Genomic DNA, 16,476 nt, shown 5'->3' with positions numbered 1-16,476 from the left:
ATGGTCAATGGGTGAGGGACACAATGTCCTTCTTAAAGTCAGAGAAATTGAAATATTCAACTAGAGGATCTGTTCAGAGATTTTATAAGTTGTGGCAGCCATTTTTAAATTATTTCTACTTGGAATTCCCCGCCAAAGACACTGGAGTACACCTAGGTACGGAATAACTGTCAGTCTCTGTAAGTCTTACATATAACAATTAATTAATTTGTTTGTTGTTATTAGTATTATTATTATTATAAGTATGTTGTTGTTTTGCGGGTTGCTGGCAATGTTATTATCGTCTTTAAGATGTCTTTTTGTTTATTTATTTATTTTTTTTTCTTTTCTTTCTTGAGTATGTCTTGTTGAATTTATGATGTTTGCATTTAATATAAAAACCCAATAAAAATATTTGAATATATTATTTGCAGCAAGCATTTATTTGCTCAGAAAAAACTATATTAGAATAAATACAAATAATATGAATACAGTAAAGCAGTGTTTTTTCGTCTGTTATTGTGTTCATTAATCAATACTTTATGTTAAATCTGTTGTGCTTGTGATGGAATTTAACAAATCTTTGTGATGAGGTATTGAGGAGAAATCTCAAACAAAAGCTCTGCTCTTCAGGACATCAACTAATTTTAACATACCTAATATCAACTACCTTTTAATATATAATACAATACATATATTCAAGGGGTTCCTGGTGGTTTGGGGAACCCAAGCAACTGCTTATACTGCTTGTAGCAAGAAATAGCCCTGGCTACAAACATTTTATCTTGAGTGTCTATTAAATAGCATATTTTATCAACAGACAATAGGCCTGGACACTTTCTTTTTCTCATTTTGCAGACAAGATCAATACACAGGGTGATTCTAAAAGATCATCCAATTTCAAAGCCATATTTTTACAACCGTGAGGTGCCCAGGAACCAATCACATACCAATCAAAGGAGGCGTTCATAGAGTTTCTGACTGTCACCGGAAGATGGCGACCCTTGAGCAGAAAGTGTTTTCACCACTTCAATAAAAGCAAATCCGTAAGAACTGTTCAGAACATTTGTTGTTGGTTCCACAACACTGGATGATCTCCAAAATTGTACTGAAAGAGCCATTAGTACAGTAACACCCGATATGCTCAATCGAGTATGGGATGAACATGACTATCATGTTGAAGTTGTCCATACAACTGGAAGAGGGGATACTTTTGTAAGTCGCTTTGGATAAAAGTGTCTGCTAAATGTAATGTAATGTAATGTACTGAGCACTTGTAAAATTGCATAATAAACTTTATGCTCACTTAAACAATTTACAATTCAATGCATTGTTCTGTAACGAGTCACAAGTGAAATAAATTATTTTGAAATCCAATGTATCTTTTTGAATCACCCTGTATTATGAGCATCTATAAAAAGCAGGGCAGGGGTACTCCAGAACCAGGGTGGGGAATTACATTAACAATAACTATGCTCAGCTGGTGTGTGCATCCCTTGTCAGCAAAAACAGTTGTTTTATCTCTGTGACAGAGCATGGCAAGCATCCTAGTTTGATGATGCAATTCCATGAAAATATTCAGAACAAAACTTCACACTTTTACATACAGAGCACTTAGATGAGGCACCGGCAAAGAAGGGGCTTTCTTTAAGGCCTGCCATTTTGCTCTGTCTAAACTGTTGGGATGGCAACTTATTGATGTCCAGTGCAGTGTAGATATAGGTTATAAGCACTGTTAGTTGCCACTGTCCAGTGGGATTAATCTCACTCTGTTCTATATTTGGAGGAAAACAAGAGAGCTCTTGGTTCCTGTGGACCTGAAGACACGGAGCTTCATTACCTTTTCTTGAGAAGAACTCACGGCTGTATTTTCCTGCAGCGATGACTTTGCGTGGGACTTTTCCCAGCAGCTCCATAATCAGAGCGATGTGGTCTGACCACCGTACGCGCACACCCCAAGACACACATCCAGAGACAAAAACAGAACACGCGCACAGACATCAGTAAACCATGCACACACACTCATGCAGGAGGACAAGTAGATGCATGGCAGCCTACCTTGCGCACAGACAGAAGAGACTACTACTCTTAACATCTCACTTTAGGCAAAAATGACTGTGATTGTGCTGTGAATTACAGTAGTCTGTATCAGACTAGACTGGAGGGGGGTGGGGGTCAGAAGGTAATGAAGGAGGCTTAATGTCTTTATAATCCTTTCAAATTATACTGGCAATATTGTTCAAGTTCAGTTTTCGTGTATAAGTGTCTGTCTGTCTGTGCCGAGCAGGACTGTGCATGTACTTGTCCTTCCTGAGCGTTCCTACTGCTACCTCTCCGGTTGAAGAACTCCCGGGAATATTTTCCAGAGAGAGCAAAGTGTCGTGGAATACAGCCCAAGAGCTCTATGATGTGAGCTATGTGATCTATAGAGCAGAGAGAGAGGGAGGATGAGGGAGGCACAGGGAAAAGAGTGCAAGGAGGTGGGAAGGAAGGAAGGGCAGAGGTAGGGAGAAGGAGAGGAGAGGAAAGGAGCAGAGAGGGAAGTAGAACGGGATTAGAGAAGAGGTAGAGAGAACAAAGAGAGAAATTCTAGTGTTAGTGAAACTAACAGTATAGTGCTAAACACAGATCAAATGGGAATCCAGACACAGTACCTTTCTACACTCCATGCCTCTGGCTGTTTTATAGAGTTCTTTGTCACTTGAGTCATGTTCTCCAATGTCATAACATAATTACATCTGTGGCCTGAGGTGATGGTGTGAGTGTGACAGTGAGAGGAGCAGAGAGACTTTGTCAATGAGAGAGTAGTAACTGGTCAACGGATTGGGCCTACATAACCAGAAGGGTAAGTGAGTGGGCAGGAACTAATTATGTAATTTAAGTGTCAGTTTGGGAAACTGGAGCACTTCTGTTTGTTGTCTTTATATGCTTTAGGGAACAAGAACACCAGGTTATACACATGCTCTTACAGAAGAGTGAGAATGGGATACTGGATGTGGATCTAAAGACTAGCAGAATGAGTGAGACTGGAAGAATGAAGACAAGGAACCGACAGGAAGACTTTAGTGGAGCAGGGTGAATGAGTAGGCTAAAGGGAGCTTAGTAACCAGACAGAAGCACTAAAGGTGTAGCTATAAAGATTATCAACATGTTGTCACATAAATGATAAGTTCGAATAATTACTACAGTCTGTCCACTGTAGTATTCTTATTTAATATACTACAAATAATTAAAATCTAGAGTAGCTAAAACTTTATGATATTTATAGTACACCACAGCCCATGTGATCAAATTAATGTTGATAGAATTGTTTAAATAGTAACATAAAGAGGGTGTCTACCTTCATCACGTGAGTAGTCCTCTCCTGAGTGGGGCTCAAACAAGTAGTCTCCTGTGGCCAGCTCAAACGCCTAAAAGGAAGCCAAACAGAACCAATGATCAGCCTGATAGGGTCAATAACGGACATGAATGGAAGTCTAATCTCAAAACTGTTTTAAATGTATTTTTATAATCTAAGGAGCATTTTACAATTGTATGGCCATTGCTATTGTTTGTAGATAGATAGATAAACAAATAGGTCTAAATGTCTTGAATATCTTTCAATCCTGATTTTTCATACAGCAAACAAATTAAATAAAATTAAATGAAAAATATATCAAATTCTAAATTTATTTTTATGAGCATTTCATGCTGTTGTGCTGTCAGTGAATGGACAACCACCCTGGTGGACCTTTCATGTTGAGCTTTGGATTTACTTTATTTGTCCTCATGGATTTACTTTATTTGTCCTGGATGTTTTGGGTAGGGGATGTTTTGTTTCACAAAAACATTTCCACTTTCAATAAGTGCCTCACGCTCTAAACAGGTGAGAAACATGTTGAAATGCTCTCTTCTCTGTATGTTTTTCAACTCTGTTTTTGTTGTCAACCTTCCTTTTTTCAATAAGCCTTTCCGTTGCTTCGCTACTCAGATTTACATTTAGGTACAAACATCAGACTGGATAAACTGTAACACAGGACTGCTACAGAAGTTGTGCTGGTTCATGTTCATATCTGTTTCATTTTTTACATATGTTTATCAGTTTTGCTACAATTTATTTTTTCAAATGCTCGGTTTGATCCACTGCAATATTTTTACTGGGTCTGTGGTCAGACCGTGGTCCTCCAGTTGACAATCTCTGGTGTAGATGCTGCTTTCTGAAAAAGCTCAAATTCCCTACCTGCCCAAACTTAGTTAGTATTTATTCAAGTTGGAAATATATTAAATGTGTCTTAAGCTTGTGTTCCCAATATTTTACAGTGCTACTATACTAAACAGAGTTTCTTGAGCAACAGCACTGTAAAGTGAAAGAAACAAACTGTCATTTGTTGACAGACACAGAGTGCCATGGACACTTCATGAAGCACTAAATGCTACTTGAGTGCTAACAGCAGCTCCTTATGGAGCATCTTCAGCTTACTAAACTGTGGCTGTCTGAGTGACTGCATTACCATGAGTAGATGAGTCTCCTGGCCTTTAAAAATACAAAACAGAGCTGAGCTATATTTGTAGTTCAAGTCATGGGACTCAGAATCACAGACTCGTATTTATTTGCCAGTAACATTAAGGGAATTGTCTTGCTATGTCTGATGTTTTATCATCACAAAAAACACAACACAAGGTACACAAAGAAACCGAAACAGTTGAAAGCCAGTTTGTGTGATGACTACTCGGAAAAATGGGTTACATTTTCTTGTCAGCGGGTAATTATGACTCCAAAAGAAGCTTGAAGGTCGGAAGCAGGATAATTATGGTAATTCTAAGATGACTTGACAGAAGTCTTGGTAATTAACATGTGCAAAAACCCGTTGAAAAAAGAGAGCATCAGATCACTCATTGGTTGGTTCCAGTGATTGACAGTAAGAATATCTGTGGGTGGTTTTGTCTCACTGATCAACATTTATGGGCCTTTTCTATGCAAATGTCAGACACAAATATGGTACAGGACTAACAATGAGCAATCAGAGATACAAGGCAACGTTCTTACCATACATGCAGTGCTCCAGATGTCTGCAGGAGTGCTATAACCTGCACCAATCAAAACCTCAATAGAGCGGTACTGCCGGGTCTGAATGTCTTCTGTAAAGTGCTTGTGCTAAAACAGAAGGAGAAGTTGTGATTTTCCACTGTCTCATCCAAACAATGACCCAAACATTCTGTATCAGTCAACTCCAAAATGTCAACTGTTGAGGTGATATAGTACAAAAAATTATATAACAGTAATGATTTACTATAAAATCAACTGGTGAAGGTATAAAGAAAATGCATCATGAAGAGGAATATAATTCTTGCTGGAGAGTAATGACATACACAGGTTATATTGCAGGTATAAAAACCCATTTTTATATGGCACCCCAGATTACTCTGCTAGAAAAGCAGAAAAAAAACATTCTAGCTTGATCATGTTAATCTGTTTTAGGTTCTCTTACCACCCAGCAGGCATTGCCCAGGTCCGCTATCTTCACTCTGAGTGTGTCTGCATTGCGAGGGTCTAGAGGATTCACCAGAAGATCAGCAGCTCGCGCCTTAGCTGAATGAACAAATACAGAGCTATTAACAAAGCTGTTGGCAGTGCAGTCCTGCTAACAAATCTCCAAAAAAACGTAATATATAATTATGTACATGTACAATACTCTTCAAAAGTCCTAGGTACCTCAACACACTGTTTAAAACCATTTGCTCAGCAGTGAGTGTGTTTGGGTTTGGCACCATGTATCATTAAAATAAGCATAAATACAATAGAAAGCTACAAGAATATTCTTTTGTTTTTAATATTGGATGGTTGTAGATTTCTCCTGGACACCCTTAGCCATCACACAGATTTGTTAAATTCCATCACTGGCGCACTTGATTTAACACAATGAAATACTGATTAGCCAAGCCAATATCGGATAATAACTACAAATACCAGGCTGCCATGAGAAGGGGTTTGAAATTGATTAAATGAACACAATGACATACATAAAATCACTACTTATTGCATTAATATTTATATAACATTTATTGCGATATTAGCATTTTTATAAGTGAATAAATGAAAAGGGTTTCCAAATCTAATTTTCTCAGGTGCCTAAAATTTTTACTCAGTATATATATTCAAATATGTTACAATATGCAAGATATAAATTGAGATTCTCTCACTGGTACCAGCAAGTTGGGAAAAATATTGTTCTATGTATATGTTATTATACTGAGTTCTTACCATACACAACAATATGCTCTGATATAGTTATTAAGTATATGGAGTTCTTACCATTTACAACAATGTGTTCTGATTTAGTTATTATGTGTCTAAGGAGGCAAAATAATAAATATCATAATTACAAAAGTATATAATAAATATCCATTGAAATCAAAAATGCATATTCTATTAATCATGTTTGATTTAGGTTCCTCAGTAGATTTATTTGGCAAGATTTATTTGCAAGACTGTATGTAATTACAGCAGGAAAAACACACCAGCAATAGTCTAGGCAACTTAAAGGTATATAAACTAGTAAACAAATTTATGTAGCAAGTTGATACATCATGAAACAGCATGAAAGACTAAAAACGCGCTTCAGAATCATCAGAACAAGAGTAGGAGTACGTGCTACAAAATTATATGAACATTCAGTGTCAAAAAAATGATCACGGAGCATTAGAAGGGGAGTGGGTGGAGTGTAGCTGTCTAGGGGCTGTCTATCAGTGCATTTTACCATAATGAATAGTTAAATGAGATTTCACATATCATTATTTTGGAAATGATTTAAATATATACCACTGCCACTCAGCTCCCTTCTGTATTCATAAAAACTCAAGGACATTCTTGGTCACTTTACCCCCACTGAAGTAACGAACCACAAACGTATTGTGGTATGTCAGTCATTCCTTTTTAATGCTTCAGCAGTAAATTTCTGTCCTACCTTTAGGTGTATCCCCAGTGCTGGACGATGAGACTGTGCGACTGCGGTCAGCGTTTGGACTCAATGGGGGCTCTCCCTCGTCTGGCCCACACTCTCCTGGTTCAGGGTCCAGGGGCAGTTCGGGGAAGCGTGGAGCAGTACCTCGGTGTCTCGCCCCATTAGTGAGAGCCACCGTCTCACCGTTAAACAACTCATAGGAAGCGTCAGAGGCATCCCGGTCAGTGGTGCTAATCTCTGACTCCACCAGGGGGCAGAGCAGAGGTGAGGGGGAGGGAGAGGGCGCTGGGGGTAGAGCGAGTGATACATGATCATGGTCTTTTGCATCCAGGATCACATGACCATTGGTTTTCGGTGTATCATTGTGACCCTCTGTAGAGTTCCTGAGCTCTTGTCCTTCATCCTCTGCTTCGTCGTCGTCTTCGTCTTCATCATCATCATCTTCATCGTCATCTTCATCTTCTTCATCGTCGTCACCTTCCTCTACCCCTCTTCCCTCTTCTTCTTTGGGTAGCTCCGGCTGCTCCTCCTTGGGGCACTTCTCCCCCTTTGGCTCCAGCTTCTCATCAGAAGGAGAGGCTTTGGCACAGCCTTCCTCCGCTTCTTCTTCTGCCTGTTCTGCTCCAGCTTCCTGCTCCTCTGCTGCTTTCTCCTCCTCTTCCTCCACTTCTTCCGTTTCCTCTCGCTCCTCCTCCTCCTCCTCCTCATTAACAGGGTTGCTGACTTGCTCGTGTGAAGGCGTGTTTGTGTCTCTCTCAAATAAGGGGACTTCATTGTCAGGAACATGAGTGTTGGGAGGCACCTCACAGTCCTCATCTTCGTCCTGCTGCTGTTGGTCTGGAGGAGCTGCACCTGAGAGATAGAGAGAGAGAGAGAGGTTCTGTACTCAGAAATGAATGAATCAGTCATTGCCTGTGTGTGTGTGAGAGTACACGTGTGTTTGCACACTGCCACTCTGTGGGGGTGGAGTGGAGGTTGGAGGCTTGCCTGTCTCTGCACTAACATACATTAGCATCTCTCTCTTCATTCATTTTAAGCCCATTCTCTGTAAGCTTGTACAGATCTAAGAAATCAGCATTACAGTCCCATGCAAAAGTTCAGGCACCCCTGGTCAAAGAATATTTTGTTGATTTTCTGTAAAAACAAGTTAACACATCTTCTACAGAGAACACACTTCTGCATATTTTAATGCACAATTACTACTTACTGGCTGAATTTATGTTGGAAAAAAACACATAAAATGTGGCCTCTGCAAAGGTTATGATACATCTAATGTTACATATAATTTTTTTGGGTGATCTAAATTCAACAAATAAATAGAAATTATGCTCTAAAATCTACAGAAAATTGCTAAATGTTATTTTGGAGTACTACTAGGGCTAGTATTAAATAAATGTGATAATTAAAATGTTCAAAAAACGCAAAAGTTAGGACACCACAAACTTCAATGAACAAACAAACATTGGTTTATCAGGTTAAATACTAATTTGTCACTAGTAGCACACAGTTGCCAACTATGCATACCAGACTCTTTGGAGATAAGGACAGCTGTTGAAATCCTATTCTGAACTTTCTCTTTTGAGGCCATAATTGGTTTTAACTCCAGGTGCAGTCCAAACCAGCTTCCTACTGTTCTAGATTGCTAGCTAGGTAGCATGATCTCAGTTACTTTTTTTCCGAGAACAAATGAGAGCATGCAGACCAGCAAGCTGTCCGGAGCAGAAGAAACTTATTCAGGCTGCACAGGGTGCTAAAAGGGAGCAAACACTTTGTCCATTACGCAACATTACAGCCTCAAACAAAACAAGATTTACCATTATTGCCAATGTTTTGGTTCAGTCTGTTCTGTTTGTATTTACCAATACTTAAAGTGAGCTGTTTTCTCCACTGACTGGACACAAGTTATACACTCTAACATAGGTAACGTTTATGTTTACAAACATTCTCCTTTGGTTGATACAGAATAGAATGAAACAGAAGAGAACAGAATGTCTTAGTTGAGCTCCTTCTAGAATCCTCTGAGCTGCTCTGCCTGCAGCTGCTGACCCACTTGTGCTAAAATCTCTCTGTGCTGGAGGAGGGAGAGGCCCATGTGATGATGCTGATAACCATGATGCACAAACAGATAAAAATGGAAAATTAGGGGGAATAATAACGCGCAGTGTTTAGCTCTCTAAGAGACAGATGGCTGTAATGATTATGGGTTTTTTGAGGATAAGCAGGTTTACATAACATTTTATGTCTAAAAATAGGTAGGCGCTCACTTTCATCTCATTTATATCAATCAACATCAATCAAAACAAATACTTGTGATCTGGAGTGAATTATAATCAGGCTGTCCACTCACATGTGTGGTTGGTCAGTCTGACAGGTCGCTCCCTCTCTCCCTCTCCCTCCCCGTCTTCCTCTGCCTCCTCATCTTCGTCATCCTCATCTTCACTATCTCCGAGAGCGAGTGCAGGCCCCGGTGGGGGGTTTGTCCCTTCGTTGGCCTTCTGTCTCTCTGCCTCTCTCTCCAGTGCCTCGATCTCCAGGATGCGCCTCTCCAGAAGCTCTGCCTGTCGCTTCTGCTTCTTCTTCAGCTTCTTCTTCTTGTTTTTGGAAATCTTCCCCACCTGCAGAGGGCACCACATGCACAACCACTCACAATCAAAGCTTCACACACACTTCTCCTGTGTTTGTTCACGTGGGAACAGAATCCTTTCATATCAATGAACTAGTTCATCAGCAAGTTAGGCTGGATTATGTAGGTGGTCTTTGGGTTGAAAAGGGTACTTACTGGTTTGAGCTGGGGAGCCGTGCTGACTGTAGAGGAGAGAGGAAAAACAAACAAATAAATTAACAATAGTAGCAGAGTTAGTTAGCATGTCTTAAACCAGATCCCTGATCTAGCACATTCTCTCTTAACACATTGTCAATTAATTATAGCAGAAACACATGAGCACAGAGCTGAATATGACACAAGGCAGCTTAGATTTTACTCTCATTGTGGGCTATTCTATAAAATTTAAAAGATCCCATAAGACGCTCTTTCTGAGTGCAAGTTGAGGGAGGATTTAATAGAACTAGGAAAAAAGTATGTCCTGTCTCTCTGTCCCAGTTCCATATTAATGCTGTTTGCTATTTCTGATGCCAGGCTCTCGTCATCTCCTCACTCAATCATGTAGTCAGGCCCTGCTGGAGGCCACACAGGCAGCTCAGCTATAACCAGCCTGTCCTCACAGACTGGCCCTAAAGGGGACCAATCTCCATTCCTGTAGTCAAGAGTTCTACAAAGGTCATGGAGTCATCGTTCCAAAAGTTCAGTAAGGACACAATACAATCACATTCTGCATGGAGTGTGACTGAATGAAAGAAAAAAATGAGTAACAGTAGCTATATGTACCTGGTTCATCTCTACTCTTGTCTTCCTACCAAGATAGAGGACAAATGCCAGTTAAGCAGTGCTTAAGTGTAAGTGCATGCAGTGTGAACATATAATTAGAGACTAGAATGGCTTATTGGTGGGATGTTATTTTTGTTGTATGCACTCTGAATATTTAAGTGTGTCAATGGCTTCCAGTATTCCCAGTGCAGAAATACATAAGAGTGAGATCCACAGAGAAATATGTAGAACAAGCAATACATACAACTTAATATGTACAATACAAACAAGCTTAATCATATGTTTCTACTTTCACCACACTGTCTCTTACTATTAGTATTTATATTTGTCCTACAGGAAATAGGTCTGTTCATTTTCAAATGCAAAGTGGAGTTATCTGATGTAAATAAATACTCCTCATAAGGAGATCTCCACCTTTCAGTCCAACCTTCCCTCCAACAGGCAAGAATATTCTGCAATACTTCATATCAATATGACCATATTCTCTACTACTTTCCTACATTATATCCTTTACAGTTTTTCTCTCCAGAAGTACAAATTATATTTCTAATATAACAATCTCTGCATATTTCACCCCAGTCATGGTGATGAACATCCAATCTTGACCACCAGCCACCACACACACACACACACACACCGTTGCTGTCGCACCAGAAACTTTTCCCTTGTATAACCTTGTACAATCCCTGTGAATATGATTTTAAGTACATAAATAACTTAAGTTAGAATTAAAATTTGGAATGTCTAATATTTAAAATGCACTGAAGGCAGAAAACATATGGAGAAATTAATGTAAATTACACTATAGAGTGTCTTGATGTTTCTAAAAAATCGGAATATTCATGAATATTAAATTAAACATCTTAAATACACAGCAGCATGAACTCTGTCCTATCACAGTACACTTCCTGGAAGCAGAAGTTAATCCATAGAGGATACACATACAGTGAAATGGTAGAAAGCTAAACATTTTCCCAGGATGCTGCACATACCGTGTTGTCTCTTTAATACAACAGATCAAAATAAATGTTGCTACTGCAAACTACATTATTTTCTGTAACTGAGCACAGGGCTCCTTTGAGACCTTCTCTGGATTTCAAAGAATGTGTAAAACTGCTCTGCTTGCCATTGCTGAAGTAAACCTAAAATTATCATAGCAGTCATCAACGTGTACACGAGACAGCCATTACAAAGCATCTGTCTATCTATCTATATAGCATATCTTTCTGTCTCTGAATCAAATTAGACAACCAAAGACCCTAGTGCTTTTGCCCTTTTGTTCTGCTGCTCTCTTCTGTTCATTAACGAGTAATAATTGACTAATGAGGGGAGTCCAGATGCTTCTGCTAAAACTGTGGCCCACACAGGAGAACATCATTAGCTTTCAGCAGGAAATGATTTCAGTAAGTCATAATGAGCTCAGTGTATAAGCTGAGCTTTAACTCATTTACATAAGTGTTATAATAACGATGACCCCCACTCGCTTGTGCTATGACCTTAGCATTGTTTTCACTTGCAGGCTAGGAAAGTGTAAAGGGTAAAAGTGTGTGAAAGCATGGGGCACTTCACATAAGCATTTAATCAAACAAGCTTGAGCCTTACTGGAAATTCGAAAAAGTGAAATATATATAAATGGATAAATGACTAAACAGATGAGGGTAGGATGATGGAGAATACCTGCTGATCCTGAGGGAGGGGGCGCTCCTGCTTTCTGCCACTCGGTCGCCTCCACAGCCATGCGTCTGACGAAGGCATCATCCACACACATTAGGATGTTCTCTGGCTTGATGTCTGTGTGAATGATCTTGCACTTAGTGTGGAGGTAGTCCAGACCCTGTAAGACCTGCCAATGAAATACACAGCATGGTTATCAGTTTATGTTTGTCACCATGCATCACTGATTGATTTTACTGTCTCTCTTTTGATGGTTTCATATGGATGAGAGAGGCAGTAGCTTTGAACATGAAAGGGTGTAGTTTAGCTGCAGCCTTGCAGTCTGTTGGTTCCTGGTGGTTTTCAGTAGTCACTAATGGTATTCTGTGTTTTCCTGGGGGGTTGATATTGCAGTGTAAAGGATTCTGATCATTTAATCAGGTGTTTTGAGACTGATTCCAGATACATTTGATTGTTTACTAATGGCAACCATCAAGCAAAATCCAGCTAGGAACCAAAACCCATCCATCCATCCATCCATTTTCTAAGCCGCTTCTCCGTCAGGGTCGCGGGGGGATGCTGGAGCCTATCCCAGCAGTTTTCGGGCAGAAGGTAGGATACACCCTGGACAGGTCGCCAGTCCATCGCAGGGCAGACAGACAGACACAGACAGTCACTCACACACTCACACCTAGGGGCAATTTAGCATGTCCAATTGGCCTGACTGCATGTCTTTGGACTGTGGGAGGAAACCGGAGAACCCGGAGGAAACCCACGCAGACACGGGGAGAACATGCAAACTCCACACAGAGAGGACCCTGGCCGCCCGGTCGGGGAATCGAACCCAGGCCCTCCTCGCTGTGAGGCGATAGCGCTACCCACCACGCCACCGTGCCGCCCTAGGAACCAAAACCATCAGGCTTTATTTTACTTTTTTACTCATCATGATCTCGTTATGCCAATAAATGATTGCAGCCAGTGCTAGCTTACATTGCGATAACCCGTCAATCATCTCAAATTTACACTGATTTGATTTCATATTAATTTGCATGTATTGACTCTAATGAGGTCTGCAAAATTTGGTCCAAACTGGCTTTTAGGGGGCACTTTAGCACTCAAAAACATAATTATAAAATAATATTATACAATATTATAAATAATTATAAATGCTTTTAAACTGTTATTAAGAAGTCTGTAGATAAACAACTGGTGCCTTGTGATTCATTTCACTGACCTGAACAACTTGTATTTACATGTCATGAACTGGACTTCTTGTCGGGTATTTTGATTTCTTCATTCACGACTACAGCTTATTATATAAAGGTCAAAACTTCAATCCAAACAAAACTCAGTGAACATGTGCTGAAGGTCCCTGATCAATAATCTTAACATATGGAGATCTTCTGACTTTCACTGAGCTCCTCTATGCCAAAAGGGCCCTTTATGGGTACACTATTGCATACATATCAAAGGTTAAAACATGGAGAACCAAACTACTTTGCAAATACAACTATGACAGAAATATTACCATTAGTCATGTAGATAACTATGTTGGCAAGCTTTTCCATGTTCAACAAGGCTCAATAGCTCATTCCACATGAAATGAAGCATGTATCATGTTTAAAGACCACTTTAAACAGCAAATATTGCAAATGAAGGCAAACTTCATTGCATTTTTTATATCATTCTCTGTCAATGAGGCCCATTAGGACTTTTTGGGCCTAGATGGCTAAAACTGCACAAGGGCCTGTGCTGATGTGTGCCTGTTGTAAAACAGAAGAAATATTAATCACAATTACCAGGCCAGTGCAACTTAGAATTTAACATAAATGTCAGGATGTGGAAACTTATAAGATTATGTACCTGTCTAATGATGCTCTTCACACAAGGTAAAGGCAGGCCCTGATAGTTGGACTTGATTATCCACTTCAACAAATGGTGGCCGAGGACCTCAAACACCATACATACATCTGAGAGAGTGAGTTAGAGGGAATAACAGAATTACTGCTACAATCACCCAGTCACTCAAATACACATACACAGAGAAAAGGATACGGATCCCGTTGATCCCAGAGATCTTGAAGTCATCGATGAGCTGAACCACCATGTCTTTATTAGGATCACTGGGGTCACTCTCACGTACCTGCGAGGTACAGAAGACAGATGGAGTAGTGTCCGATTACCCCGCACACTCTTCAATGGATCAAACTGCTGAAACCTTTAGAAACTTAAGCTTAGAAGAATGGTAATGCACACAGCATGTCTTAACTTGGCAGATCGTGTGGTACAAACTTCATTAGCGTAATGAATGTTGTTTATTGATCGGCATAAGAAGGTGAGTACAAGTGACTGAATAATAAAGGCCTGCCTTCTCTATTTAGATCAAACTACCAGCAGAGCTGTCCAGGCAGTTGGAACAAAATCCTAGGAAGGATTTTTACTTTTGGGACCTGAATTTTGCACCTACAAAAGGTGAGCATATGTAAGGATATAGTGGCTTCTCTGGGCCCAGCAAACATGGTGCTAAATGTTGTTTCACATCCAAATTTGTTGCAAACATGTGTCCAGTACACTCATGCTTCCATCTACGAGTGTCAGACACTGCTAGAATTTAGTGAACATAACATCGTTAATACACTCAGTAGCAAAAGGCCGTGGCATAGTCTGATGCAGCTGACTAAGGGAGGCAGCATCGCAGGAAATATGAGAGGAAACAGAAGTGCAGCAATCTAACCCTGAGAAACCTACTGTTCCACCTTTATTCCATATTTCTTCACATTTGTCTGCTTCCTTGACAACAAACTGGACCTCAGACTGTCACTGACTACAGAGCGAGAGATGAGGGATTACTGTCTTTTCATGTTCACTGAAATATCCTTAACTCAGTCAATCAGCTAAAAGAGATAACCTTAGTATTTTGCACTCTCTGTACACTGTTATGGCAAATCGGTATAAATATTATGACAAAACTGATATCATACAAATTATTTCATGCATTATATTGTCAATGTCAGAACAGTGACAAACAAAAATGTATTTTTTTCTTTTTTTACATAATTCAAACATTCCGCTGCTCTTTACATTGTGTTTCATGATGATTGGACCACTAGAAACACTCCAAAATGACTACAAAAAAAATCTCCTGTAAAGTTACTATTGTGGAGATAAGAGGTTTTGTTCCGACAGTATTGATATATTGGATGAAATTCCTTTACTAGCCTACACTTTTCACTCACACATCGGAGTAATTTGATCTCGTCCAGTGCTGTTTCTGTATAATGCTGAGCACTCTTCACCACCTTCATCGCCACAAAACGCTTCCCTCTGTGAACAGAACACACACAAAGAAGATCACTGTACAGTCGGGTTGTAACTGGTGATGAAGTGTTACTGTTGGCATGAACAAGTGTGTGTATATGTGTGTGTGTGTGTGTGTGTGTGTGTTTCCATATGGGGTTTTTGGCTTCAGACTGACCCACATGGCAAACAGAATGAAACTGCCTGTGGTTACGGTTGTACAACACATTCTATATTCCCTCACTACTAATATACTACACCATATACCACTCAAACACATTTAAAATGAAAATAGCATTGCTCTTTTGACATCTCTAAGGTGTTGCATTGTACAATAAAGTGAGTAATACAGTATCTTACTCAAATCAACTGTAGCTGCCATCATCAAATTCAAAATTCAAATCAACTGTATAGTTCAAAAATGAAAAGAATGAGTTCATTCACACAATTTCCCATTTTCCCCCAAACGTGTTTGGTGTCCAAATGTTGCCTCTTCAGTTTAGCACAGGAGCTACAATGCTAATGTTTCCAGTAAACACTAGACGTCAACAGTCACTCACAGCTTTTCTGATCGAACAGCATTCCAGGTCTTCAATAATGTTGTGAAGACCTTACAATGTGCTTTAGTACACTAGAAAACTGAACAAAACTCCACTGTGTAGCTGACACAAATAGTGGTGAATTCTGACTCCCCTTTCAAGTATGTCATGCAAGCTCTAGATCATGTTCATGATTTCAGTTGTTCTTATTTCTAAACATAAATCTTCAGTGCAAAGATTCACGATAACAGTATGATCAGTATCAAGATGGCAATAAAAAGAAACAGAAATTGTGAATGTAATAAATAAAATCCATATGCCTGTGTGAGATGCAAGTATGAAAAGAGGAAACAGAATGCAGCAGAAAATGGCTGCTTGCTTTGTTCAGCTACACAGTGAGGTTTTGTTCATTTTTAAAGCTCACTGCAAGTGATCTTTTGTCCTAAACAACATTAACAAGCATGCACAACCTTTATGAAGACTTAAATGTTGTTGGATTAACTTAAGAGAAGGTTTGAGGATGTATTTACACAAACTATTTGGGTGACTATCGACTTCTAGTGTTTGTTAGCAAAGTTAGAATTGAAGCTCCAGCGCTGAACTAATGCAGCAAAATATGGACATCAAACAGGTTGTGGTTGATCAACTACATATGGGTTATGTGGAAAATTGTGCGAAGTAA

The 16,476-nt window shown here is 39.6% G+C and overlaps 1 protein-coding gene across 3 annotated transcripts in view; it reads right to left on the bottom strand.

The window, feature by feature from the left end:
* Nucleotides 1–16,476, bottom strand: part of srpk2 (SRSF protein kinase 2) — a 63,920-nt gene that overhangs the window by 3,004 nt on the left and 44,440 nt on the right. For 2 of the 3 annotated variants that reach the window (XM_037543029.1, XM_037543030.1), the window contains 11 exons: nt 15,195–15,282; nt 14,014–14,101; nt 13,822–13,928; nt 11,983–12,148; nt 9,700–9,725; nt 9,268–9,535; nt 6,924–7,772; nt 5,448–5,548; nt 5,006–5,113; nt 3,320–3,389; nt 1,820–1,912 (listed from right to left, as the gene is read on the bottom strand). In XM_037543029.1, the coding sequence (XP_037398926.1) occupies nt 1,820–1,912; nt 3,320–3,389; nt 5,006–5,113; nt 5,448–5,548; nt 6,924–7,772; nt 9,268–9,535; nt 9,700–9,725; nt 11,983–12,148; nt 13,822–13,928; nt 14,014–14,101; nt 15,195–15,282 (1,964 nt within the window). Of the gene's footprint in view, nt 1–1,819; nt 1,913–2,309; nt 2,403–3,319; nt 3,390–5,005; nt 5,114–5,447; nt 5,549–6,923; nt 7,773–9,267; nt 9,536–9,699; nt 9,726–11,982; nt 12,149–13,821; nt 13,929–14,013; nt 14,102–15,194; nt 15,283–16,476 lie in introns of all 3 variants that reach the window. The other variant, XM_037543028.1, reaches the window with a different exon arrangement.

The sequence above is a fragment of the Pygocentrus nattereri genome, chromosome 11, assembly GCF_015220715.1.
Source record: "Pygocentrus nattereri isolate fPygNat1 chromosome 11, fPygNat1.pri, whole genome shotgun sequence".
In the NCBI taxonomy this organism is placed as follows: domain Eukaryota; kingdom Metazoa; phylum Chordata; class Actinopteri; order Characiformes; family Serrasalmidae; genus Pygocentrus; species Pygocentrus nattereri.
Note: the sequence above shows the minus strand (reverse complement) of the source record. Positions and strands in the feature narration are given on the sequence as shown.